At 44.2% G+C, this 22,349-nt stretch overlaps 1 protein-coding gene across 1 annotated transcript in view; it reads left to right on the plus strand.

Annotated features, from left to right (window-relative positions):
* The first annotated feature begins 2,465 nt into the window (after window positions 1–2,465).
* The window catches only part of shank3a (SH3 and multiple ankyrin repeat domains 3a), a 773,648-nt gene continuing 753,764 nt past the window's right edge, over window positions 2,466–22,349 (plus strand). Inside the window, exon 1 of the mRNA XM_041203533.1 lies at window positions 2,466–2,688. Within this exon, the coding sequence (XP_041059467.1) occupies window positions 2,473–2,688 (216 nt within the window). The 5' untranslated portion in view covers window positions 2,466–2,472. The remainder of the gene's footprint in view (window positions 2,689–22,349) is intronic.

Here is a 22,349-nt window from a genome sequence, read left to right on the forward strand (position 1 = left end):
CTGGCATTACCATCGCTGAATCCCCCTCTGGAGGTTACCATTGACCAGAAACTGAACTGGACTAGCCATATAAATACTGTGGCTAGAAGAGTAGGTCAGAGGCTGGGAATTCTGTGGTGAGTAACTCACTTCCTGACTCCCAAAAGCCTGTCCACCATCTACAAGACACAAGACAGGAATGTGATGGAATACTCCCCACTTACCTGGATGAATGCAGCTCCTACAATACTCAAGAAGCTTAACACCACCCAGGACAAAGCAGCCCGCTTGTTTGGCACCACGTCCACAAACATTCACTTCCTCCACCACCGACGCACAGTGGCAGCAGTGTGTACCCATCTACAAGAGGCACTGCAGAAACTCACCAAGGCTCCCTCGACAGCACCTTCAAAACCCAGGACCAATACCACCTAGAAGGACAGCAGATAGATGGCAACACAACCGCCTGGAAGTTGCCCTCCAAGTCACTCACCATCCTGATTTGGAAATATATTGCCGTTCCTTCACTGTCGCTGAGTCAAAATCCTGGAACTCCCTTCCTAACAGCACTGTGGGTGTACCTACACCACATGGACTGCAGTGATTCAAGAAGGCAGCTCACCACCACCTTCTCAAGGGCAACTAGGGATGGGCAATAAATGCTGGCTGAGCCAGCGACGCCCACATCCCATGAATGAATAAATGAAAAAAATCAGAGAATACAGATGCAAGGAATTTATGGTAAATCTTTGAGTCACTAGCTAGGCCTCAGCTGATATATTGTGTGCAATTCTGGGCACAACACTTTAGGAAGCATGCCAAGGGCTTGGAGATGGTGCAGAAGGTATTTACTGGAATATTTGATGAAGGATTGAGTTATGTAGAGAGACTGGCAAAGCTGGGATTGTTCTCAGAGCAGAGAAGAAGACTTAATAAAAGTATTCAAAATCATGAAACACTTTCAGTTAAAAAAAGAGAAGCTGTTTCCATTGGCTGAGGGTCATTAACCAGAGAACACAGATTTATAGCAATTAGCAAAAAGAGCCAACATCTGAGATTATGTTTTTTAACCAGGCAATTGGGAGAGTACTGCAGAAATGGTGGTGGAGGCAGATTCAATAGTAACTTTCAAAAGGGAAATGGATAAACATTTAAAAGGGAGAAATTGCTGAACTATGAGGAAAGAGTAGGGAATTGGAACTAATCGGATAGCATCTTCAAAGAACTGACACAGGCATGATAGGCCAAATGGCCTCCTCCTTTGTTGCAATGTTTTATGATTCTGTGTATGTGTGCTGGGGTGACACAGTGGTTAGCGCTGCTGCCTCACAGCTCCAGGGACCTGGGTATGATCCTGACCTCGAGTGTGTCTGTGTGGTGTTTGCACATTCTCCCCGTGTCTGTGTGGGTTTCCGCTGGGTGCGCTGCTTTCCTCCCACTGGCCAAAGACATGCTGGTTAGGTGGATTAGCTACAGTCAAGTGTGCCCTGTGATGGACTGGCATCCTGTCCTGGGTGTACCCCACCTAGCCCCCTTTGCCTGTTAGAATAGGCTCAAACTCCCCGCAAACACACTCACTGACCATACATTGGTTCCTACCTGGCTGTGCCTCAAGTTTAAAATTCTCGTCCTCCTTTTCAAATCATTCAATGGCCTTGCCCCCCTCCCCCCCCCCCCCCCCAAAATCTCTGTAGCATCCTCCAGCTCTACCACTCTGGCCAAATCTCTCTTGTTTCTTCAATTCCAGGCTCTTGAGCATCTCTGGATTTGATGATTGCACCAATGGCAGCTCTGTCTTCAGCTGCCTAAGCCTTAAACCTTAAACTCCGGAATTCTCTCCCTAAACCTCTGCACATCTCACTCTTTCTTTAAGACTATCCTTCAAACCTACCTGTTTCACCAAGTTTTTGATCTCCTACCCCAATGCCTCCTGATCTGCCTCAGCTTCAAGTTTTGTTTCATATTCGTTTCGTGAAGCACCTTGGGTTATTTCTCTGTTTAAAAACTCTGCATAAGTGCAAGACGTTGTTTGAGCATATATATCTATATATGAAAACATGTATGTGTGTGCATATGTACGTGTCTATGAGTGTGTACATGGTGTATTAATTGGTGTGTATGTTAGTGTGCATGTGAAAATTTGAGTGGATGTACATGAATGTGTGTATGTGTTTGTAGGTGTGAGTGCATGTTTGAAGTGCTTGGGTGTGTCCGTGTGTGTGTGTGACAGTGAGCGTATATAAGTGTGTCTTTGTAAATGTGTGTATATGTAAATATGTGCCGTGTGCGTGTGAACTTGAGTCTGATTGTTTGGATGTACGTGTGTATGTGTACATATATATGTATGTAAATTTGTGCTTGAATGTGTGGGTGTGTGAGAGTGTGTATTTGAGTGTAAGCGTGTGTGTGCGGGTTTCCAAAAGGTTTGACTGTTTTTTTTCTCTCTCTCTGTCTCCCCCCAGTGATGTGATGTCGATGGTTAGTGCACAGAGCATGCCTCTCAGTCCGACAGCCAGGAAACATGAGGAGGAGCAGCAGCAGAACACTTGCAACTGCAGCGAGGGTGAAGAGGAGGAGAGTTTCAGCAGAGAGGACACCATCTACCACACCATCAGGACGAGTGCAGCAGCCAAAACCGGCCACCAAATGGACAACCCCGCGCCCAGCACTGTAGTCATTCGCATTGGGGTACCTGACCTGGAGCAGACGGTCAGTAATGAGCGATTTCGATATGTAATTTCCCCTGAAATTGACAGATGCAGTTACCTTCTCCGGCGAAGGGGTGGGTCTCACACTGCACTTGCCACATAAAGTAGCGTTCAGGTTTGCTCTGCATGCATTGAACTGGAAGCCGGAGTTTAACCCTTAGCTTGCTGGATTGTCTTGTAATAGAGTACATAGCCTGTGTGTAACACACCTGTGCCGTACCCGGAGAGTACAATGTCCAGGAAAGGATCTCTTAGTATTGTGAATAATCCATCATTTATGTGCTTCTGTGGGGCGGGTGTAATGCATCGTTTTGGAAAAGACCCACTCTGCTACTCAGCAATTTCCCTGCAATCGCGGAGTTCCCGACAGTTGCCCGTTACTGTAGCTTGAACTGAGGTAGTTGATTTTCCCTCTTTACTAAACTGTGTGTTAACTAATGCACTGAGTCTCTTTTGAGTTTATAATTCCCTGGTTGGGCAGCTTGCATACACGTGACGTGAGATCAGTGGAAGAATGTTACAACCCTTGATGTAAGCAAGGCCAATATAGTAGAGACATAGGATTGTAAGGGAAGTATATGTACAGAAAGACTCTTTAAACCATACCGCCGTGGTCTTCATGTTGCAGTGAACTGCATTCCATGTTAACACAGTTAAGTGCTTCATTCATTGAATTAACCATTGTTCAGGTTTTACTGGGTACTGAACAACAGGGACCAAAACCATGATTCCCCTATCTGCCACCTATCAGTAATTTATTCTCCCCTCTCCCAAGTTCTGACAGGAGAGGATTTGACAGTGGGTCTAACTGTGCCCCTCACAGTACATCCAGGACATTATTTCAGTTCTAATCTGCAGAGAGGCAAATATTTAATTCTGGGGAGGAGGGAGCTGTGGGGTATTGTATTTTTAATAATTTCCTTTTCACATGATCTGGTTTTGTGTTTCAGCTGAAATTCTCATCCATGCCTTTGTTCCCTCTATTGACTATTCCAGTGGTCTCCAGGCTGGCCCCTCATCTTCCACCTTCTGTAAACTTGAACTCATCTAAAATCCTGCTGCCCATGTCCTAACTTGCACCAAGCCCTGTTCAGCCATCACCCCTGTGTTCCCTGACTTAACTTGGTTCCTCATCCACAATTCTCATTCTTGTGCTCAAACCCTTCCATGGCCTTGCCTTTCCTATCTCTGTAATCTTCCCTAGCCCTACAATCCCCCAAGATGTTTGCGGCCCTCCAATTTTAGCCTCTTGTGTATCCCACACTTCATTTGGTGGCTTTGCCTCCAGCCAACCAGGCCCTAAGTTCTGCAGTTCACTCCCTAAACCTCTCCATCTGTGTTTCTCCCTTTAAGATCATTCTTAAAGCCCACCTGTTTGACTGTCTTATGTGGCTCAGTGTCAAATTTTGTCTGATTATTTTCCTAAGAAGTGCCTTGAGATGTTTTCCTATATAAATATTGTGTCACTGTGCTACAAATGTACAAATTGGTTGGTTATCTTTACCATTGTTTAACACTGAGTAGTATCTCTGGTACACAATAGAGAGAATGATACAAATACATGAAGCGTTCGGATAGGCAGACAGGGCACAACGATGAATGGTGGAACAGGCTTCTCCAGGCCCTGGAAACCAAGAACATCCAGGCCTCATCCCCACATAACATCCCCATCCATTGAGGTGCAGAAGCTTTGACAAGTTTCTCCATCACCTACTCCCACCCCTGGGGCTGCATGTGAGCCTCAGTCCTGAAATGACAACAAGCCCCCTCTCTGCAGCCCTTAAATTCCAGTCGTGGTAAGGGTCTGCTGATTGAGATTTGCGGAACTGGCAGATGGCATGGTCTGTACTTTTGGTGTGATGTGTTCAGGCAACTCCTGGGGACAGGATTTGTGGGCCCTGTGCACTATTATGGCCCAGGGCACAGGGCAGGTAAATGTGATGAGAACTATTTATTTCCCTGGAGGACTATCACAGACTGATTTGTCCAAATGGTCTGCATACGTATTGTAACTTCTAGGTACAGTATTGTACATCAACATCAGATGTTTGAAGCACCAGGGTGCTTATAACTGCAATGTAACTGATTTCTGTAACCCAATTCATTGAATCAATCCCTTGCTCTGTGTAACTACTCTCACATAATGTGGCCTGTGGTTTGAATAGAGAAAAGGGATGCTCCCTACCCTCTGGGGCTGAGTTCAAATCTTGTCCAGGGAGAAAGGGTGACTGTCTTCTGTGCTTCTGTGACCAGAATTACATCCTGAGTCCACAAGGTAAATTGTGTAGGAAACAGGGAAAAGCCCAGTGGAGCAAAAGGGGTGCCCCGTCTGAGATTGGAGTCGAGGCATTTGATGGGGCAATGTGAAGGGAACTTTACTCTGCATCTAACCTGTGCTGTACCTGTTACTTGATTTTATAATGGGACAGTGTAGAGGGAGCTTTATTCTTTATCTAACACATACTTTACAAGCCATGGGCATGTTTACTGGGATAGTATAGAGGGAGTTGTACTCTGTATCTAACCAATAATTCATGCCTTTGTTATCTCGAGCCTTGACTATTCTAATGCTCTCCTGGCCGGCCTCCCATATTCCATCTTCCATAAGCTTGACTTCAACCAAAACTCTGCTGCCCACATCCTAACTCGCAGCAAGTTCAGTTCACCCCTAATCTCCTGTTCTCACTGACCTGCATTGGCTTCCAGTCTGGTCAGTGCATCCATTTTAAAATTTTCTTTCTTGGTTTTAAATACCTGGAAGGTAGTGGGATCAGTGCCACTGATACTGGCAGTCCTTCGACACATCACCCAGCTGACCATTCTTCTGACAGGAGTGTTGACAAGCTTTGGAACAATGGAGGGCATCCTAGCAAAGCCAACTCTGTTCTTGCATGATATGCAGGGTCACTAGATATTTAACCAAGCAAGTGTAGACATCAGAACATGTTCTCATTTGTTTTTAGGCAGTATTCAAACCTAGTTACCTGGAGAGCTGTGAAGACAGACCCAAGTTGTGTTGGTTTCAGTTGAGTTTTTGACAATCCAACAGTTTTTATGGTCATTTTCTGGCAATTTCCAGATTAATTAAATTTAACTTCACATGTGCTGTAGTGGGATTTGAATCAAGTGTCCGTTGTCCAGGACTATAACCACTTGGCTGCTATACTATGTAATACGCTTATACCCTGAGCCACCAGGGGGAGTGTCTTCTTACTATCACTGATCCAGGATGTGACATCGGCAGTGCTGACTCATGGGTATTCATGGGTATCCCTCATGTATTATAATGGATTCATTTATTTAAACAAAATTAATTTGACATTGAGATTGTCTTGGATTGGCTGCTTCCCGAGTAGGTGTCCTTGATTTGAATGGAACTATACTGGAGGAGGCCCCTTCTTGCTAAGTTCATGATGTATGAAGCTGGGAGTCGCATAATCCGCACATACGCCTCACCAGACCGTTTTCATTTGGAGGGAGTGTGACCCTGTCCCACTTCCTCCATAACGGGCACCTCTGCTGATTGCCCCAACCTATAGTGCTCACTCAGTGTCTGCCAATAGCTTCTACTGTCCCAAGCACTGGAACTGATCCTGGTTAAACTCACGCTCTCGCATAAATTGGTCCCAGTTAGCACAACTTGTGATTGAGTAAAATTGGGAAGGAGACCTCTGTAACTCAGCTCAATCAGAAATATAACGAACGGATTCACAGAGCTTAATTGCCTCAATGAACTAAATTAAGTCTCACTTATCACATCTCAGCAGCCTCTGTCTCAACTCATTGACTTTGAACTGCATCATTGTTGATCTGTGAGCAAGCAGTCTGGTATTTTGTGCGCAGCAAGATCCCAGAAAAAAACAGTGAAGCCCACGGTTGACCAATTTATTTTTGGCCGAGGGGGGAATGTTGGTTAGGCCATCTGAGAACTCCCATAATCTTCCGATATCCCCACAGAATCTTTAATATCTGTCTGAAAATCTGGATTGGTGTTCAGTTTGTCATCTCATCCAAAAGACTGCACCTCCAACAGTGCAGTTCTCCATCAGTACTGCACTGGGAATATCAACTTGGATGAAGTGCATAAAATTGCTGAGCAGGGGGTTTGATAGAGAAAGGAGGAGTGCTACCAACAGACCAAAACAGATATTGGCACAGTGGTGTCAGCAAGTCAGACCATGAGGCCTAGTGTAGCTGTGAAGAGCAGTTCAATGACACATTATAAGAACTGCAATCAGAGAACGCAGAACCCTCCATTCGGGTGAGTGACTTTTATTAAATGTGACTAGTGTTTAAAGACTGCAGTTAAATAAGAATTAAAATATAAATAAAAATGACACATTTATTTAGTGCATGCAGATTGTATTTAACTAACTCAGAAATGCCAGAAGGATATTTTCAGTTTGAAAATTCAGCCACGGACTAGTAACCCTTCTACCTTTGGGAACCTCAAGTGAGATTCCTATCTCTGTGCTTTATCTGTCATTTTCAGCTTCCCCATTCCTCACATTCACTGGCTTTAACAGAGAACATTGAAAGCCTATTCCAGGGCATTATGTATAATCTAGGCTGGCACTCCAGTGTGGCATTGTCAGAGGTGATTGACTTCAAATGGGTGTATAAACCCAGGTCCTGACTACCTGATTAAAGATCTCAAGGCACAGGTCAAAGAGAACAGGACTCTCTCTGCACCCCGTCCAAAATTCCTCCCCTAAACTACATCAGAGATGGCACTGAGTGGATACAATGCACAATCCAAGCAAGGTGTGGAGGGGAGATGGCCAGGTGTGTTAACTGGATCCAGTTGGCAAAGTTAAAACCAGGGCACAACAGTTTTCTTTGTTGGAGAGAGTTAAATGACTTAGTTCACAGTCAACACCACTCTACCCCACCAGTGTCCCAGCTATCCCCATTTATGGATGTACAAATACCCATCACCTGTTTTACAATGTAATTGCCATTAAACCTTAACAATGTAATTAATAAGACATTGACAATGTGTGGGTGTAGAGTCTATCAGCAGATATGCTGAGTTAGCTCTTCTCAGACAGGGCAATATTTGGAGTATTATAATGCACCAAAATGCTTCTGGAGAAGTAAGAATCTGTCAAGGGTGTTTGTCCAGATGCCTGTGCAGAGAATCCTGCTTGAAAGCTAGTACCAAATGAGAACAGGCTGAAATTTAATTGAGGAACTCGGGTGCTTTAGATATAGAATAACAAATATCCGGGAGTGAGTTGCAGGCTGGAATCTAATCAAGAGTTTTGGCAGGTTGATGAAAGTAGCCCCAATCCTACAGCTCATTTAGTGATATGTTGGCATTGGCCCACCCTCCATTTCCCTTTCAGCTCCTGCATGTTTGGGGTCTGGTCCCACAGAAGTTAGAAGTTTTTGGTTCCTGTTCAAAAGCCCATTCTACTACCATGAACCTCAAAACTAAGATTCATGGGGCTAACCGTCAACAATAAGGGGACATCCCAGTAGAGCTCAATGCTGCCCTCACCCTGATCTCGGTGTGCACACTTCCCAGGAGTTGTCCTTTTGTTCCCTTGAACTCATTTCCACTAAACTGCTGATTACCCAACTTCCCCTCCTGATCCCCATTTTGGCAAATATTGTAAACAGTTCTCTCTTTTCTTTTGTTATCCCTCTCCCCTTTAAATCTGCCATTATCATCCCTCTCCTCAAAAAAAACTCACCCTTGACCTCACCACCCTTGCGAACTATTGTCCCATCTCCAACTTCCCTTTCCTCTCTAAAGTATTTGAACATGTTGTCGCCTTCCAAATCCATTCCCACATTTCCCAGAACTCCATGTTTGAATCCCTTCATTCAGCCTTCTGCAGTATTACCTTTGGTAACCCCCAAGGATGTATCCTTGGCCTCCATCTATTCCTCATCTACATGCTGCCCTGAATCACATCGTCGGAAAGCAAAGCATTAGTTTTTCACATGCATGCTGACGAAACCCAGCTCTACCTCACCACCACCTTGCTCGATTCCTCCAATGTTGCTAAATTATCAGGCTGCTTATCTGGCATCCAGTACTAGAAGAGCGGAAGTTTCCTCCAGTTAAAGATATGAAGACTGAAGCTTTTGTTTGCAATTTCTTCTACAAACTCCATTCCCTAGCTATTGAACTCCATCCCTTTCCCTGGCATCAGCCTGAGAATATGCCTGTCTGTTCACAACCTTGGTGTCACATTTGATCCCAAGATGAGGCTCTGACATCATATTTGTGCCATCACCAAAGTCACCTATTTCCACCTCCTGTAACATCACACCCAACTTCACCCCAGCCTCAGCTCATCTGCTACTAAAAACTCTATCATGCTTTAGTTACCTCTAGACTTGACTATTCCAGTGCAACCTTGGCGGGTCTCCCACATTGGATGATTTATTGCGAGTGCGAAAATCTCCTGCCCTTGTCTTAACTCACACCAAGTCTCATTCCCCTATCACCCATGTGCTCTCTGACCTAAGTTGGCTTCCAGTCAAACAACATCTTGATTTTTAAATTCTAATACTTCTTTTCAAAGCCTCCATTGCCTCACCCCTCATTTCTGTAATGGCCTCCAGTCCCACAACCTTCTGAGGTACCTTTTCCCCTCTAATTCTGGCCTTTTGTGTGTCCCAGATTTTAATTGCTCCACCACTGGTGGCTGTACCTTCAGTTGCCTAGGTCCTAAGCTCTGGGATACTGTCCCTGCACCTTTCTGTCTCCCCACCTCCTTTTCCAGCTTTAAGACACTCATTATAACCTATCTCTATCTTTTTGATCATCTGACCTATTTTGTTTTATAATGCACCTCTTAAGCGCTTTGCAGTGTTTTATTATGTTCAATGCTCAGTATAAAGATAACTTGTTGCTTTGTCCCGGAATGGAATTTAGGATGGGTGACCCTCTGTGGTCCTCAAGGCACTGATGCCTATTCCAAGGTACCTAGCAAAACCACAAAAAAAAGTGAAAGAGACAAATAGAAGGAAAAGCACTTCAGCATCACTACATAATGTCAGAATGGTTTCAAAGCCCTGGAGAAGCTCCTGTGAAGAGCTCCTATAAGTTTCATTTGTTTCTTATACTGTGATTAGCTTCTGCTGTAGATCGGAGGGAGGGAAAGTCCTGAGGGTTATAAATAAATTCACTGAAAACTAATATCAGGCTTATTAACTTATCTCATTCTCTTTCCTCCCCCAACCATGCAAAGATATATTCTTTCCCACCACTGACCAGTTGGTACAATCTGCCATGTCCAGTTCCCAACCCCTTCAGTAGGGAGGTGAAATGGTTTCATGCTATACATCACTGTCAAAAACTATCCAGCTGAGAATGAAACTACTGATGAGGGGTTTCACCGAGATTTGAACTCAAAAGCCACAAACATGGCAGGTTTGAGAAATGGAAATGTTGCACTGTTGGGATTAAACCATGTACAGTACATGGACTTAAATGAGGGGAGCTTTACTCTGTTGCTCTCTCCCATAGAACAACGTCTCCTGAATGTCACCCATATGACACATCACTTGTTCAGTGACACACGTCAAAAAAACAGTCAGACTCTCAACCCCATTTTATCAGAATACAAGACCCTGATTTACAACAATGTAATGTGCAATAGTTAACAACTGGAGGGGGCTCATTCTTTCCATAAGCATTAGGGACTATCAAGCCTTGGATAGCATGGGTTATTACAAACTAAAGACTCCACTACACCATCCTATCAACATTCCAAGAGCAGGTACAGCACAGGTTAGTTACAGGGTAAAGCTCCCTCCATTTTTCTCCAGTTACATGATTTAATCCCAGCATTTCTAATTCTTGTACCTGCTGGAATCACCAGTTTAGTGACAAAATAGGGTCAGTTTTATGCATTGGCCTTGTGCTGGCTCAAACCTGGACTAAAATTGCCCCAGACTCATGTCTGCAATGGACATCAGAAATGGAATTTATACCCTAGGGTCATATGATATCACAGCCAAGAATCCCAGTGCATTCATAAACTTGCAAGTTAATCACCAGAGGAGACTTTCTGAGCTGAATTCAGACTGAGGAGAAACTTGCTGTTCTAGCTGTTATTTTAAAAAAAGTTTCACTCAAGGTCAGAGTTTTCTGAGCACTTGGTCACTCTCACTTTGGATGAAGGAGGGGTCCACCTCAATGTTAGTGTGACCAACTGACTGTCAGCAGAAGCAAAAGGGAGCTGGAGGTTCAATGAGTATGCACTGGTGCTGGGCAGTGCCTGCACCAACTTGGAAAATAACTGTTACCATGTTAGCTTGGTTCCATTGGTAGCACTGTTGCCTCTGAGTTAGAAAGTTTTGGGTTCAAGTCCTAAACCAGAGACAAGCACCTAACCCAGGCTGGCTTTATGAGATATGAAACCTAGGCCATGCCTGCCCCTTTGAGTGCTTTGATTGGATGTTCAAAATCCCATCCCACTATCGGAACAAGCACAAGCTCCCCCAGTGACTGGGACAACATTCCACCCTCAATCAACACGAGCAAGTTGATCATTCACTTCATTCCTGTTTGTCTATGCTCTGCACACAGTGGTTGCCACTTTGCTTGCATAATAGTAGTCACTACACCACAAAGTAGTTCATTCTTTCTAAAGCCTTGTGAGATGTGTCTGAGAGAGGTGATGTGCTCAAATTCAATTCTTTCTTGTCATTGACTTTCTTCAAAGAAAAAGCCAAATGATTCGACTTTAGCATCACTGGAGAGCTTTCATCTGTTTTGTTGGGGTCCTGTTGTGGACCTGGGGTCATACTGTGACCTTGACAAAAGTGGAGGCTTGAAGTGCTGGGCGTTGGAGGTTAGTTAGGAGATACACTGTGTGTTTACCTCCACGTTCAATTCTGCAACAAGACGAACAGCGCATTGAGTACGATGCCACAGGGTATTGCAGTAAAGTCAACCTCTGTACTGTGACATTACTCCTGTGAAATGTCAAAGCTTGGTTAATCTGTACCCATTCACCTCAGCAAAAAATCAATGGGCTTTAGGAGACAGAGAGATAGATGATATTTACCAAAGCTGGTTAGAACATTCCAGACTAAAGATGAGATTTGGTAAGATAAATATTTGCAGTGAGCATCAGGTGAAAGGGAATGATTCACTCCAGTCTGTAATTACATAGTCTGGTGTGCGTCTCAGTGTTCACCCCTTTAAATGTACATCACATAATGGGTAAAAGGGAGCGATTCAGTCTTGTCTGATATTGTGTGACCCATGTGTCTCTTGGTGTCAGCTCCTGTATGTGTGCAGGACGCAGCAGATAAAATGGAACAATCCACAGAACTGGGCACAGTACTTAAGATCTGATGGGCTCAGAAAACTGTACGGTCTGAGCGAGACATCCTCAGTCTCTGCTCCTTGGACTTTTTGTTTAATATTCTGGCTTTACTGACTGGCACACTCATTGGATGTGTTGCAAATTGATTCTATTAAAGCTGCAAAATTACTCTGAACTTCACATGTACCTATTCAGCTCCATTTAAAGGCATTTCCCTCTCCTCCTCCTCCCATGACACCTTCCTGTGCAAGTGCAGAAGATGCAAACCTGCCTTTTAACCTCTTCCCTTCCCACTGTCCATTGTCCCTAAATACACCTTTCAGGTGAAAGTGGTTTTTTTTGTATTTCTTTCAGCTTAGTATACAGCTCACAATATAGTCCTCCATACAAATGCAGGGTGGGTGACTGCTTTTTGCAACACCTCTGTTCAGTCCATAAGCATGACCTTGGGCTTCCAGTTGCCTGTCACTTTAATCCTCTGCACCATTCCCGCTCCGATCTCTCTGTCCTCAGGCTCCAACCCTATCAATAGGAGCTAAAGGAACCATACCAATCTTTTGATTAGGAATTCTGTATCCTTCGGACTCAACATTGAGTTCACCAATTTCAGATTAGAATCATTGCTCTCACTTAGATGGCGGCTAACTTTCTCCAATTCTGAGGAAAATTCATTGATCTGAAACAGAAGATTCTCGTTCCCTCTCCACAGATGCACCTCATCTGTTGAGTACTTCCAGCGTTTCTGTTTTTATGCTCTCCTGGCTAATGATCTGCTTTCCACCTTCTATGAATTTCAGCTCATCCAAAACTCTGCTGCCTATATGGTAACTTGTACCAAGTCCAGTCCACTCATGCTGGCTGACCTACATTGGTTCCTGGTTCAGCAATAGCTCAAATTTAAAATTTGCAGCCTTTCCTTATTGTTGTAACCTGCTCCAGCCCTATAACCTTGCTGGCCACTGCATTCCATGAATTCTGGACTCTTGTGCATTCCCAGTTTTCATTGTCCCATCAATGAAGGCTGTGTCTTCAACTGCATAAGGCCCTAACTTCTGGAATTCCTTTTCTAAGCCTCTCCAGATCTCCAACCTTTAAAATCTGTCTCTTTGACCAAGTTTTTCGCCACCAATCCTAATATCTCCCTGTGTGGTTCAGTGTTCAGTTTTGTCTGAAAATGATCCCATGAAGTAGTAGTTGTGACTCTCTTCAGTATTGTAGTGCTGATGAAGAAAACTACCTTGATGTTGCTGCTACAACAGCAATGTTTTGTAGCTGCTGGAAATTGTTTTAAGGTTGTATGTTGTCTCATGAAGAGGCCTAGAGGCTTGTATGGTTGAACAATAACTGTTTATTAATAACACATAACCTTATACATATATATAGGATACAGTCTTGACTAGGTGCTATCTTCATGCCGACTTCTACCAGACTCACTACTACACTCTACTACTCCCATGTGATTCTCTACATCATAATGTGGGTGGGACTGTTTCCTCAGTTCCACATTAACCCTTGCAGTCCGAAATCCGTAATATTGCACCCCCCCCCCCCCCCCCACAAGTCTTTACCCAAATGTATTTACAATGAAATTTACACACTATCCCTTCTCCCACCAAACCTCTGACGTTACAGATTCAGATGGTCTGGAGACTTTATGACTCTTCCATATCTTGTTCTTTTCAAGTTTGGAGGAATGGCACCTTCAACTACTTTGGGCTGACTTTGTTGGTTTGGTGTTGAAGTTGACCTACTTAGTGTTTCAATTATTTCTACATCTGGTGACTCAAATGTATGTTAGGAGGCTTGTCACAAGGAATGAGGATAAAATTGTTTCCCTTGGTAGAGAATTCTAGAACCAGGGGACATAGATTCCAGATAAGTGGCAGAAGGTGTAGGGGGGACATGAGGAAGAACTTTTTTACAGAGAGGGTAGCGGGTGTCTGGAGTTTGCTGCCCAAGTTGGTGGTAGAGGCAGAAACTCTAAACTCTTTTAAAAAGTACCTGGATCTACACCTTAAGTGCTGTAAGCTGCAGGGCTATGGGCCGGGTGCAGGAAGGTGGGATTAGAAAGGGCACCTGGGTGTCCTTGGGCTGGCATGGACAAGATGGGTCAAATGGCCTCCTTCTGTGCTGTAACTTTTCTATGGTTCTATGTTCCATCTGATTATGCTTTCTGAGATATGTATCAAGTAAGACCGTTGTTGATCTTCATCCCTTGGGACGATGATGCCTTCTCTGTCAAGGTCCCTGATCCAAACCTTGTCACGTCTGTTTAGCCTGGGCAGGTTTCCAGAACACTACCTCTTATTGTAAGTGGAAGTTTGCTGCTGTCTGTAGGACTGTTTTCGGTCCTGAACCTTCTGATAGTCCCTGACTGCCAACCCCGGGAATAATTTCTTTGGCAGCGTGGGAAATTGAATGCAAAGTTTCCTGCCCATCAGCAGCTCTGATGGGGCTAATCCACACTGCAGTGGGGTGGATCGATATGTCAAAAGCGGCTTTGGAAAGTCGTCATTTTTATTCAAGAGGGTTTTAATAGTGTGGATGGCCTTTTCCATCTCACTGTGTGGGGAGCTGATGAGGTGCTGAAATCTGTAATTCCTGCCAAAACGAGTTAAGTATTCATTAGTAGATTGCAGCCCATTGTTGGAAACTACCTGGTCCAGGATGCCATGGATCGCAAAGATTTCTTTCAACGACCTATTGACCAGCTCTGTGGTTGTTGTGTGTGAATGCTTCACTTCAATCCACCGAGAGAAGTAATCAACAATGAGGAGGAAGGACTTGACGTTGTATATCAATAGATCCATTCCCAAATGTTCTTATGGCCTGGTCAGGAACTGTGTGGGAATAAGGGGCTCCCTCTGGATTGGTTTGCACAGTATGCACATCTGGCAGTTTAAAATCATCTCTTCAATTGGTCTTGATATTCCTGGCACCCCACTGCAGACTGGGCTCGTGTTCTGCACTTTGTGATGTCCAAGTGGCCTTGGTGGATTCATTGTAAAATTTCCGGTCAGAGTGAGATGGGAATGACCAACCGTTCGTCACACACTAACAGATCATCAATTACAGTGGGATGTTTCTGCTGTTCAAAGTAAATTTTCATAACATTGACATCTGGACACTGCAGTGGCCAATCTTGTAGGCAGTACTGACGGATGCGGACACATTCTTCATCTCACATCTGCTCCTGGCATATCTGTTGAAGCCTTTTGGAGCTTGTCAACAGTTGTGCTGTCATGAACTGGGAATATGACTTGAGTTCATTGACCGATTGACATTGTGTGTCACAGAATGATTGACTGTGGCCCTGGACAGTGTGTCCACTGTCGTTTGATACTTCCCCTGGACACTGTTTTGTATACAAAGTACATGAGATGCAAGTGGAATCTCTGAATTCTGAGAGGTTATCCTGGTGGGTTCTTTCTCGTCCAATAGTGAGACCAATGGTTTGTGATCTGTCTTGATGATCGCCTTCAGGCCAACAGTATAGTCAGAAAACTTCTCAAAAGTCTATGTTACTGCCAAGGCCTCTCTTTCAATAACTGCATACCGCATCTGTGTATCTGACAGCCCCCTAGACACATAATATACTGATTGGTGGCTTCCATCCAACTGCTTTTGGAACAGAACTGCCCAGATCCTGTTGATGAGGCATCCGATGAGATGGTAGTTGATAGGGATGGGCTGTAGTGAGCCAGGATATTTGGTGAGAGCAGCATGTCTTTGATCTGACAGAATGCTGGCTCTTGGTTTGCATCCCAACACCACTCTTGGGCCTTTTGGAGAATGTGTCACAGAGGCTTTGTGACCTGCGCCAAGTTGGGCAGAAATTTCGCCAATTGGTTTGCCATGCCCAGGAATCTTTGAAAGTTAGGAATAGATGATGGGGTTGGAAACTCACTAATGGCCTTTGTTTTGCGTGTGTCTGCCATGATGCCCATGCTACTCACAATGTGACTAAGAACCGAATGGGGGTCTTAGAAAACTCGTACTTATCATTCAGCGTCAATCCTGCTTCCTGAAAGCATTTCAAGACAGCTGTGAGCCTACTGTCATGTTCCTTGACAGTTATACCGTAGACAAGGAAATCATTCATTTCAGGCCATGTAAGATGGCTGACATCATGCGCTGAAAAATCCCAGGTGATGAGGTAATGCCGAAGGGCAAACGATTGAAGCAGAATCTGCCATTTGGGGTGATGAAAGTTGTCAGCAACTTAGATTTCTTCTCTAATGGAACCTTCTGTTGATATCAGGTTTCAAGAACGCTGTGCTCTTGGAGGGTTTGTTTGAGCTGTCACCCACCTAGGACACTGGGTAAATTTCCCTTGTCACTGTCTTGTTGACTTGTATCAGGTCGACACAGCTGCGAATGAATCCATTTGGCTTCAGAAGTTGGGCCATCCCGGAACACCATTCTGTTGGCTGAGTGACGGGGGAGATGACCTCCACCTTGGCCATCTCATCAAGTTGCTGTTGTACTTGCTTCATAAGTGGGCATAGTATTTTCTGTGTTGTAAACAAGCACACTGGTTTAGCATTGTTTCTCAGCATTATGATGTATGCAGTCTTCAGTCGCCCCAGCCCAGTGAAAAGTGTTGGAAAATCCTTTTTAAATCAGAACCAGATCCTTGCTGGTTAATTTTTGTTGATCTTTTGGATGAGGCTGAGGTCAACATAGGCCTTCCTGCTTGGGAGAGAAAATTCTTGGTTGTGGAGCACATATAACGTTTCCTGTATTTATTTGTTTTTACATTGGAGCATTGCTTGCAACATACCTTTGACCTGGAGCTTGATGCCTCCTGGTGTTGTAGGTGGCTTCAGACATTGTTTCACTAGCCACGGTTCTTCATCCAACAGGATCATCACACTGGCTTCTGTGTCTAACTTAAAATTTGTGAGGTGACCATTTATAGATTTGTCAGCATTCCAAAAATGTGAACCTGGGATTCTTAATTTCTCTCAAGAAATATTATTGGACTTGTTCTTGGCCTGGCTCATCTATCTTATGGAATCGTTTAGGATCCTTCACATGTCTCGAGGTTTTGGACTTTCACATCTTTCCAAAGTGTCCCAGGTGGTTGCAGTGAAAGCACTGCGCAGTGATTGCTGGACACTGCTCACGCCTGTGAGGTCTTTTGGTGCCACAGTGTTGACATGGTCTTCCATCATCTTGTGTTTTACTTGGGTAATGCTTTCCTTGCCCTGAAGACTCCTTGCCCTTTTGTTGCTTTGAGCTGGACTCTTGGGGCTGTTCTGTACCATGGTTTAACTTTGCCATGCAAAATGGAATGTTTTTTCTGGCAGTTTTCCGGTTTGCCTGACTATTTGGATGACATTTCCCAAAGTCAGATATTCTTTAGATTGGAGTACATTGGAAAGATTATCATTGGCCGCTCCTACTACTATTCGGTTTCTTATGAGCTCTGACTTAAGTTCAGCATAATCATAGCAGACTGGTCACAGAAAGTGAGATCTCACAGGAGAAGGTGGCAATTGAATCTAAAATTGGCTCAATGACAGGAAACAAAGATCAATGGATGTTTTGGTGAATGGATAACAGTTTCCAGTGGTGTTCCACAGGGCTAGGTGCTGTGGTCTTTGCTGTTTGTTGTATATATTAATGAGTTAGACTTAAATGTGGGAGGCATGATTGGGAAATTTGCAGATGACACACAATTGGTTGCGTAGTTGATAGTGAAGAGGATAGTTGTCGACTCCAGAATGATATCATTGGTTTGGTTGAGTGGACAAATAAGCGGCAAATTGAATTCAGTCCGAATAGTGTGAGGTAATACATTTGGCGAGGGCAAACAAAGCAAGGGAATACTCAATAAACAGGGAATTATTGAGAGTTATTGAGGAAGTGAGGGACCTTGGAGTGCATGTCCACAGATCCTTGAAGATCGCAGGACAGGTGGACAAAGTGGTCAAGAAAACATATAGAATACTTTCCTTTATTGGGCGAGGTATTGAATATAAAAGCAGGGATGCAATAATGGAACTGTATAAAACATTGGTTAGGCCACAGATGGAATTTTTGTACAGTTCTGGTCACCACATTACAGAAAGGACATAATTGCTCTGGAGAGAGTGCAGAGGAGATTTACAAGAATGTTGCCAGGGCTTGAAAATTGCAGCTATAAGCGGAGATTGGATAGGCTAGGATTGTTTTCCTTAGGACCGAGGAGGCTAAGGGGTGACCTAATTGAGATGTATAAAATTATGAGGGGCCTAGATAGGGCAGACAGGAAAGACTTGTTTCCCCTAGCTGAGGGGTCAATTGCCAGGGGCATAGATTTAAGGTGATCGGTAGAAGGATTAGAGGGGACATGAGGGAAAACTTTTCACCCAGAGGATTATGGGCATCTGGAATTCACTGCCTAAATTGGTGGTTGAGGCTGAAATGCTCAACTCATTTAAAAGGTACCTGGATCTGCATCTGACATGCTGTAACCTGCAAGGCTACGGACCAGGTGCTGGAAAGTGGGATTAAAATGCACAGCACATTTCTGTTTTCTCTTTTTGGCCAGCACAACACAAGAGGCTGAATGGGCCTCTTTCTGCACTGTAACGTTTCTATGGTTTCTATAATGTGGGTGGTACCGTTTCCCCAGACCCACATTAACCCTTACAGTCCCGAACACCCTAATACTACAGAAATCTGAAATCAAGTTAGAAAGTGGTGAAAATACTCAGCAGGTCTCCAGAGAGGGAGAGAGAAGCAGAGTTAATGGGCTGAATTTTTCCATCTTAGGTTTTAGCTGGGAGCCAGCTTTATTCCCATGTCTGTAACCCAGAGTTGAGAGTGGCTCAACTTCCAGTTCAATCTTCCAGAAGTATCTGCCTCTGGGATCACTGTCCAATTAGGGAGGGTGTGTGGGTTAAGGGGGTGAGAGGGTGAAACAGTGCATGTGATTTAAAGGGCAGCCAGCAGCCTTCGTTGTGACTGCAGTGATAGTGCTGCTGAGGTGAAAGGCACAAAAGAACAAATGGCACAAGTGGAGTGAAATGGCTGTGAGATGAGCCTGAAGGACGCTGCAGACATTTCTTCATCCCAAGCATTAAATGTGACTGCAATCTCAATATGATACTGCTGTAATGCCAAGCCTCTATCTATGGATCACCTCATTTACCCTATTGTATGTCACAGTAATGCTGCTGTGACCTCCTGCTGTGCAGTTTCCTCCTGTAGGTTGATGAGTTATAGATACTGCGTGGGTCCCAAATCCCAATGGTAACATTCCATTGTCATGGGAAAATAACTGGTAATTGACTCATTGACAAGTTCAAATTGCCACTCCTGCCAGGTGGATTGCCAATATTATACACAAGCTGCCACTGGGAAAAGCAGGAAGACCACAGGAACGCTTCGGAGGACCAGGCCATTGCCTTTTTCCAGATTTTCCCAGCCACCCCAACTCTGAACGTGCCTCCAAAGGCATGGAAAAATTCTTCGCAACATTTCAGGCTTGTGACCCTTTTTCAGGGCTGTTCTGATGAGGATTATTGACCTAAAACATTGGGTGGAGTTGGAAAGATTTTGTGGACCTTCAAAAATGACAGGCAGAACCCAGAAGCAGAAGTCATGTTCCCATTCGTGCAGATACCAGTTTCTGTCAGCAGGGGAAGTGGGCGGGTGTGAGTCACACAGGTAGAAAACCAGAATCAGCAGGGCCATGTGAACTTAGTGCTGATTTCGAACAGACCCCATGTTGGCCATTCCAAAGGAGTATACCTGAATGCTCTTGTAAGGCGGATAAGATCTTTTTAAGTGTCATGATCTGAAGCGATTTAAATTGCCTGCTCTTTAAACTTGAAAAAAAAAATACAGGTTTCAACTGTCAGTGAGATTTGAAGCAAACCACCATCTGCAGGACTGCTTTGCTTGACAGGCCATCTGGTATAGGTTAAAAAAAAATACCATCTGTACAGTTTCAATAGAGTTCTTTGTTGACATTTTCCAAGGGCTATTATTATTTCATTCTGATTACTTGGCTGAGTTTCAGAAGCTACAATTATTTCAGCAGGGATTCTGAGTTCAGTTTAAATGACAACTTAAAGAGGGTATTACAAGATTTGTCTTTGATGTGGGGTGTGAACAGAAATTTGTTTTTATAAGCAATTGAACAATTGAAATTTAAAAGCCTTGAATGGGTTTCATGATTGGGAGATTTTTTTCACTATCAAGTGTGTAGGAGTGAGAGCTGTCTTAGATTCTTAGAAGTTTATTTTCTTTCCATCTCCACATAGCTCCTGAGGTCTGCCCATGGTGGATACTGGATGAGTGGCATGTGGAGGTGGCATGGGCATATGAGGAGTCAAGCAAGTAAGACGAGGCGTGGGTGTGGTTATGGGGCATGAGTTGGCATGGAAGGGCCATTGGGGTTGGGTGTGGGGGAGAGAGGGTTTGAGAGCTGAGGCTTAGAGGGCCTAACAGCTTCTAAAATACCTGGGACTAAGTCCCAAAGAACCAAGGCGGCCTTCCAATCAGCCCACCTGAGCACAAGCCGGTCCTCATGGCTGTCTAGGATCTGTTTCCGGGGTTGGCGAGCCTGACTTGATCCCGCCCCCACCTTCTTGGAGAACTAAATTGGATCTAAAAGGGCCATTTAAACCAAGATGGGAGATTTCCCAACTTGAGCTACCTACCTCAATAGCATTATAAACAGGAGAGGGTTAATTTAAACATAACTAATTTCTCCTCACCACCCGTCTATAAACAGAAAGATGTTTTGATTTGTTTCCCCCTTTATAAGCAGTGTTGAATTTCCCAATCCCTCAGTTTTGGTGTAATCTAGTTTTCTATTAATAACCCCACAGCAAACTTGAGATAGGATGAACTCAAAGGGTTAGTTTATTTGCACACACTAAACACAGGAAGAGGGTCACAACATTGCCTCCTTTGTATTCGCACAGTAAAAGAGGGATAGAGAGAAGAAGGATTTACAGGGCAGAGACCACAGAGAGAATAAATACTGTTTCACATGGGTTCCAGAGTCCAGAATCAAAGTCTGTTTAGGTATCCCTTCACGGAGGTCAGTGGGCTAAAAATCAAAGCCGTATAATTCACTTTTTTGGTGGTGTGCACTTCACACAACAGGCATGCAGAGATGAATCTGTTGGTAGGCAGGGGTGCAGAAGTTCCAGCAGAAACAGTGTAGATGGGGGCCAAGTATTCCACCTGGACTCGTGCTCCTTTTCTGTGAGGCTGCTTGTAGGATAGTAAACAATAGATTGCCTTTGCAGTTCCATAAGGCAATATTACTGCTTCCACCAGGTCCATGTCACATGATTCCCACCGCTGCATACTATCTTTGACAAAGGATGTGTATCCCTCGTCTGGGTCCCCGAGATTGTTAAATGTCCCAAACATTAAGAATTGAAGGGAAGGTTGCTGGGTCCCTTTGACCTAGCAGACAATTAGACTCCTGTTGGCCAGCCTGGCTTATGAAATGCAGGTGGATTTTGTATAGCTCTCTTTGAATTTGATCCGTGCAGTCCAGTGTTGGGTGGGGGCGGGGGTGGGGGTGGGGTTGCAGGTGGCAGGATTGTTAGTGATTCTTCTGGTATAACGAGGTGCAAGTTTCTCCGATACTGTCAGGTGGCTTGTTTGGTTCAAGGGTCACAGACGGACAGATTCAGTTATTTTAAAAGGTCTTAGTCCAGTTTTTAAAATTTTATAAATAGCCATAAGGATACCTGTATGTATTTTATAAAAATACAGAGTGAGGTCTTAGTCCCTTCACAATAGTGAAAATCCAGCCCATTAACTCTGTTTCTCTGTCCGAAGATGCTGTCAGACTTGCTGAGTATTTCCCATGTTTTCTGTTTTTATTTTTATGGCTGTTGTTTGTCTACTTATTGTCTGTCTACTTCAGTTGTCTGCCTGTTGGCTCAGTAGGTCAGTGGACCACCTAGTGTAGTAGAGTTCCTGGTTTGATCCCAGATCTGTCGAAAATGAAACAATCTGAACCAGGAGGCCAATTGCGGCACGGTAATTTACCTCAGTGTCCATGTTTCTAAGGGGGTGTCAGGGGAACCAAAATCAACCAGATTTCTTGTCCCTGCTCACTACCTGTAGAGCTCTGCTGTAAAGGCCATTCATGTTTGGGGGAACTCAGAATTTGCACTATGACCTTCCATGGTCAAACAGTTGATGTTGCTCATCATCTGGCTCAGATGAGAAGAACAGACACCTTGGGTGAGACAATGAAGGCATGCAGGCATCGGTAGCATCATAGTCCAGTGAGAGTTTGTGCTGTCAGGAGGCAGGGACTAAGTTGGGGAGAGAATTTAGTTTGGCAACAAGGGAGGGGTTGCAGAAGGGAGGGGGAGGCAAGTACTTGGATTAAGTAGAT

Source organism: Carcharodon carcharias, chromosome 13 (genome assembly GCF_017639515.1).
Source record: "Carcharodon carcharias isolate sCarCar2 chromosome 13, sCarCar2.pri, whole genome shotgun sequence".
In the NCBI taxonomy this organism is placed as follows: Eukaryota; Metazoa; Chordata; class Chondrichthyes; order Lamniformes; family Lamnidae; genus Carcharodon; species Carcharodon carcharias.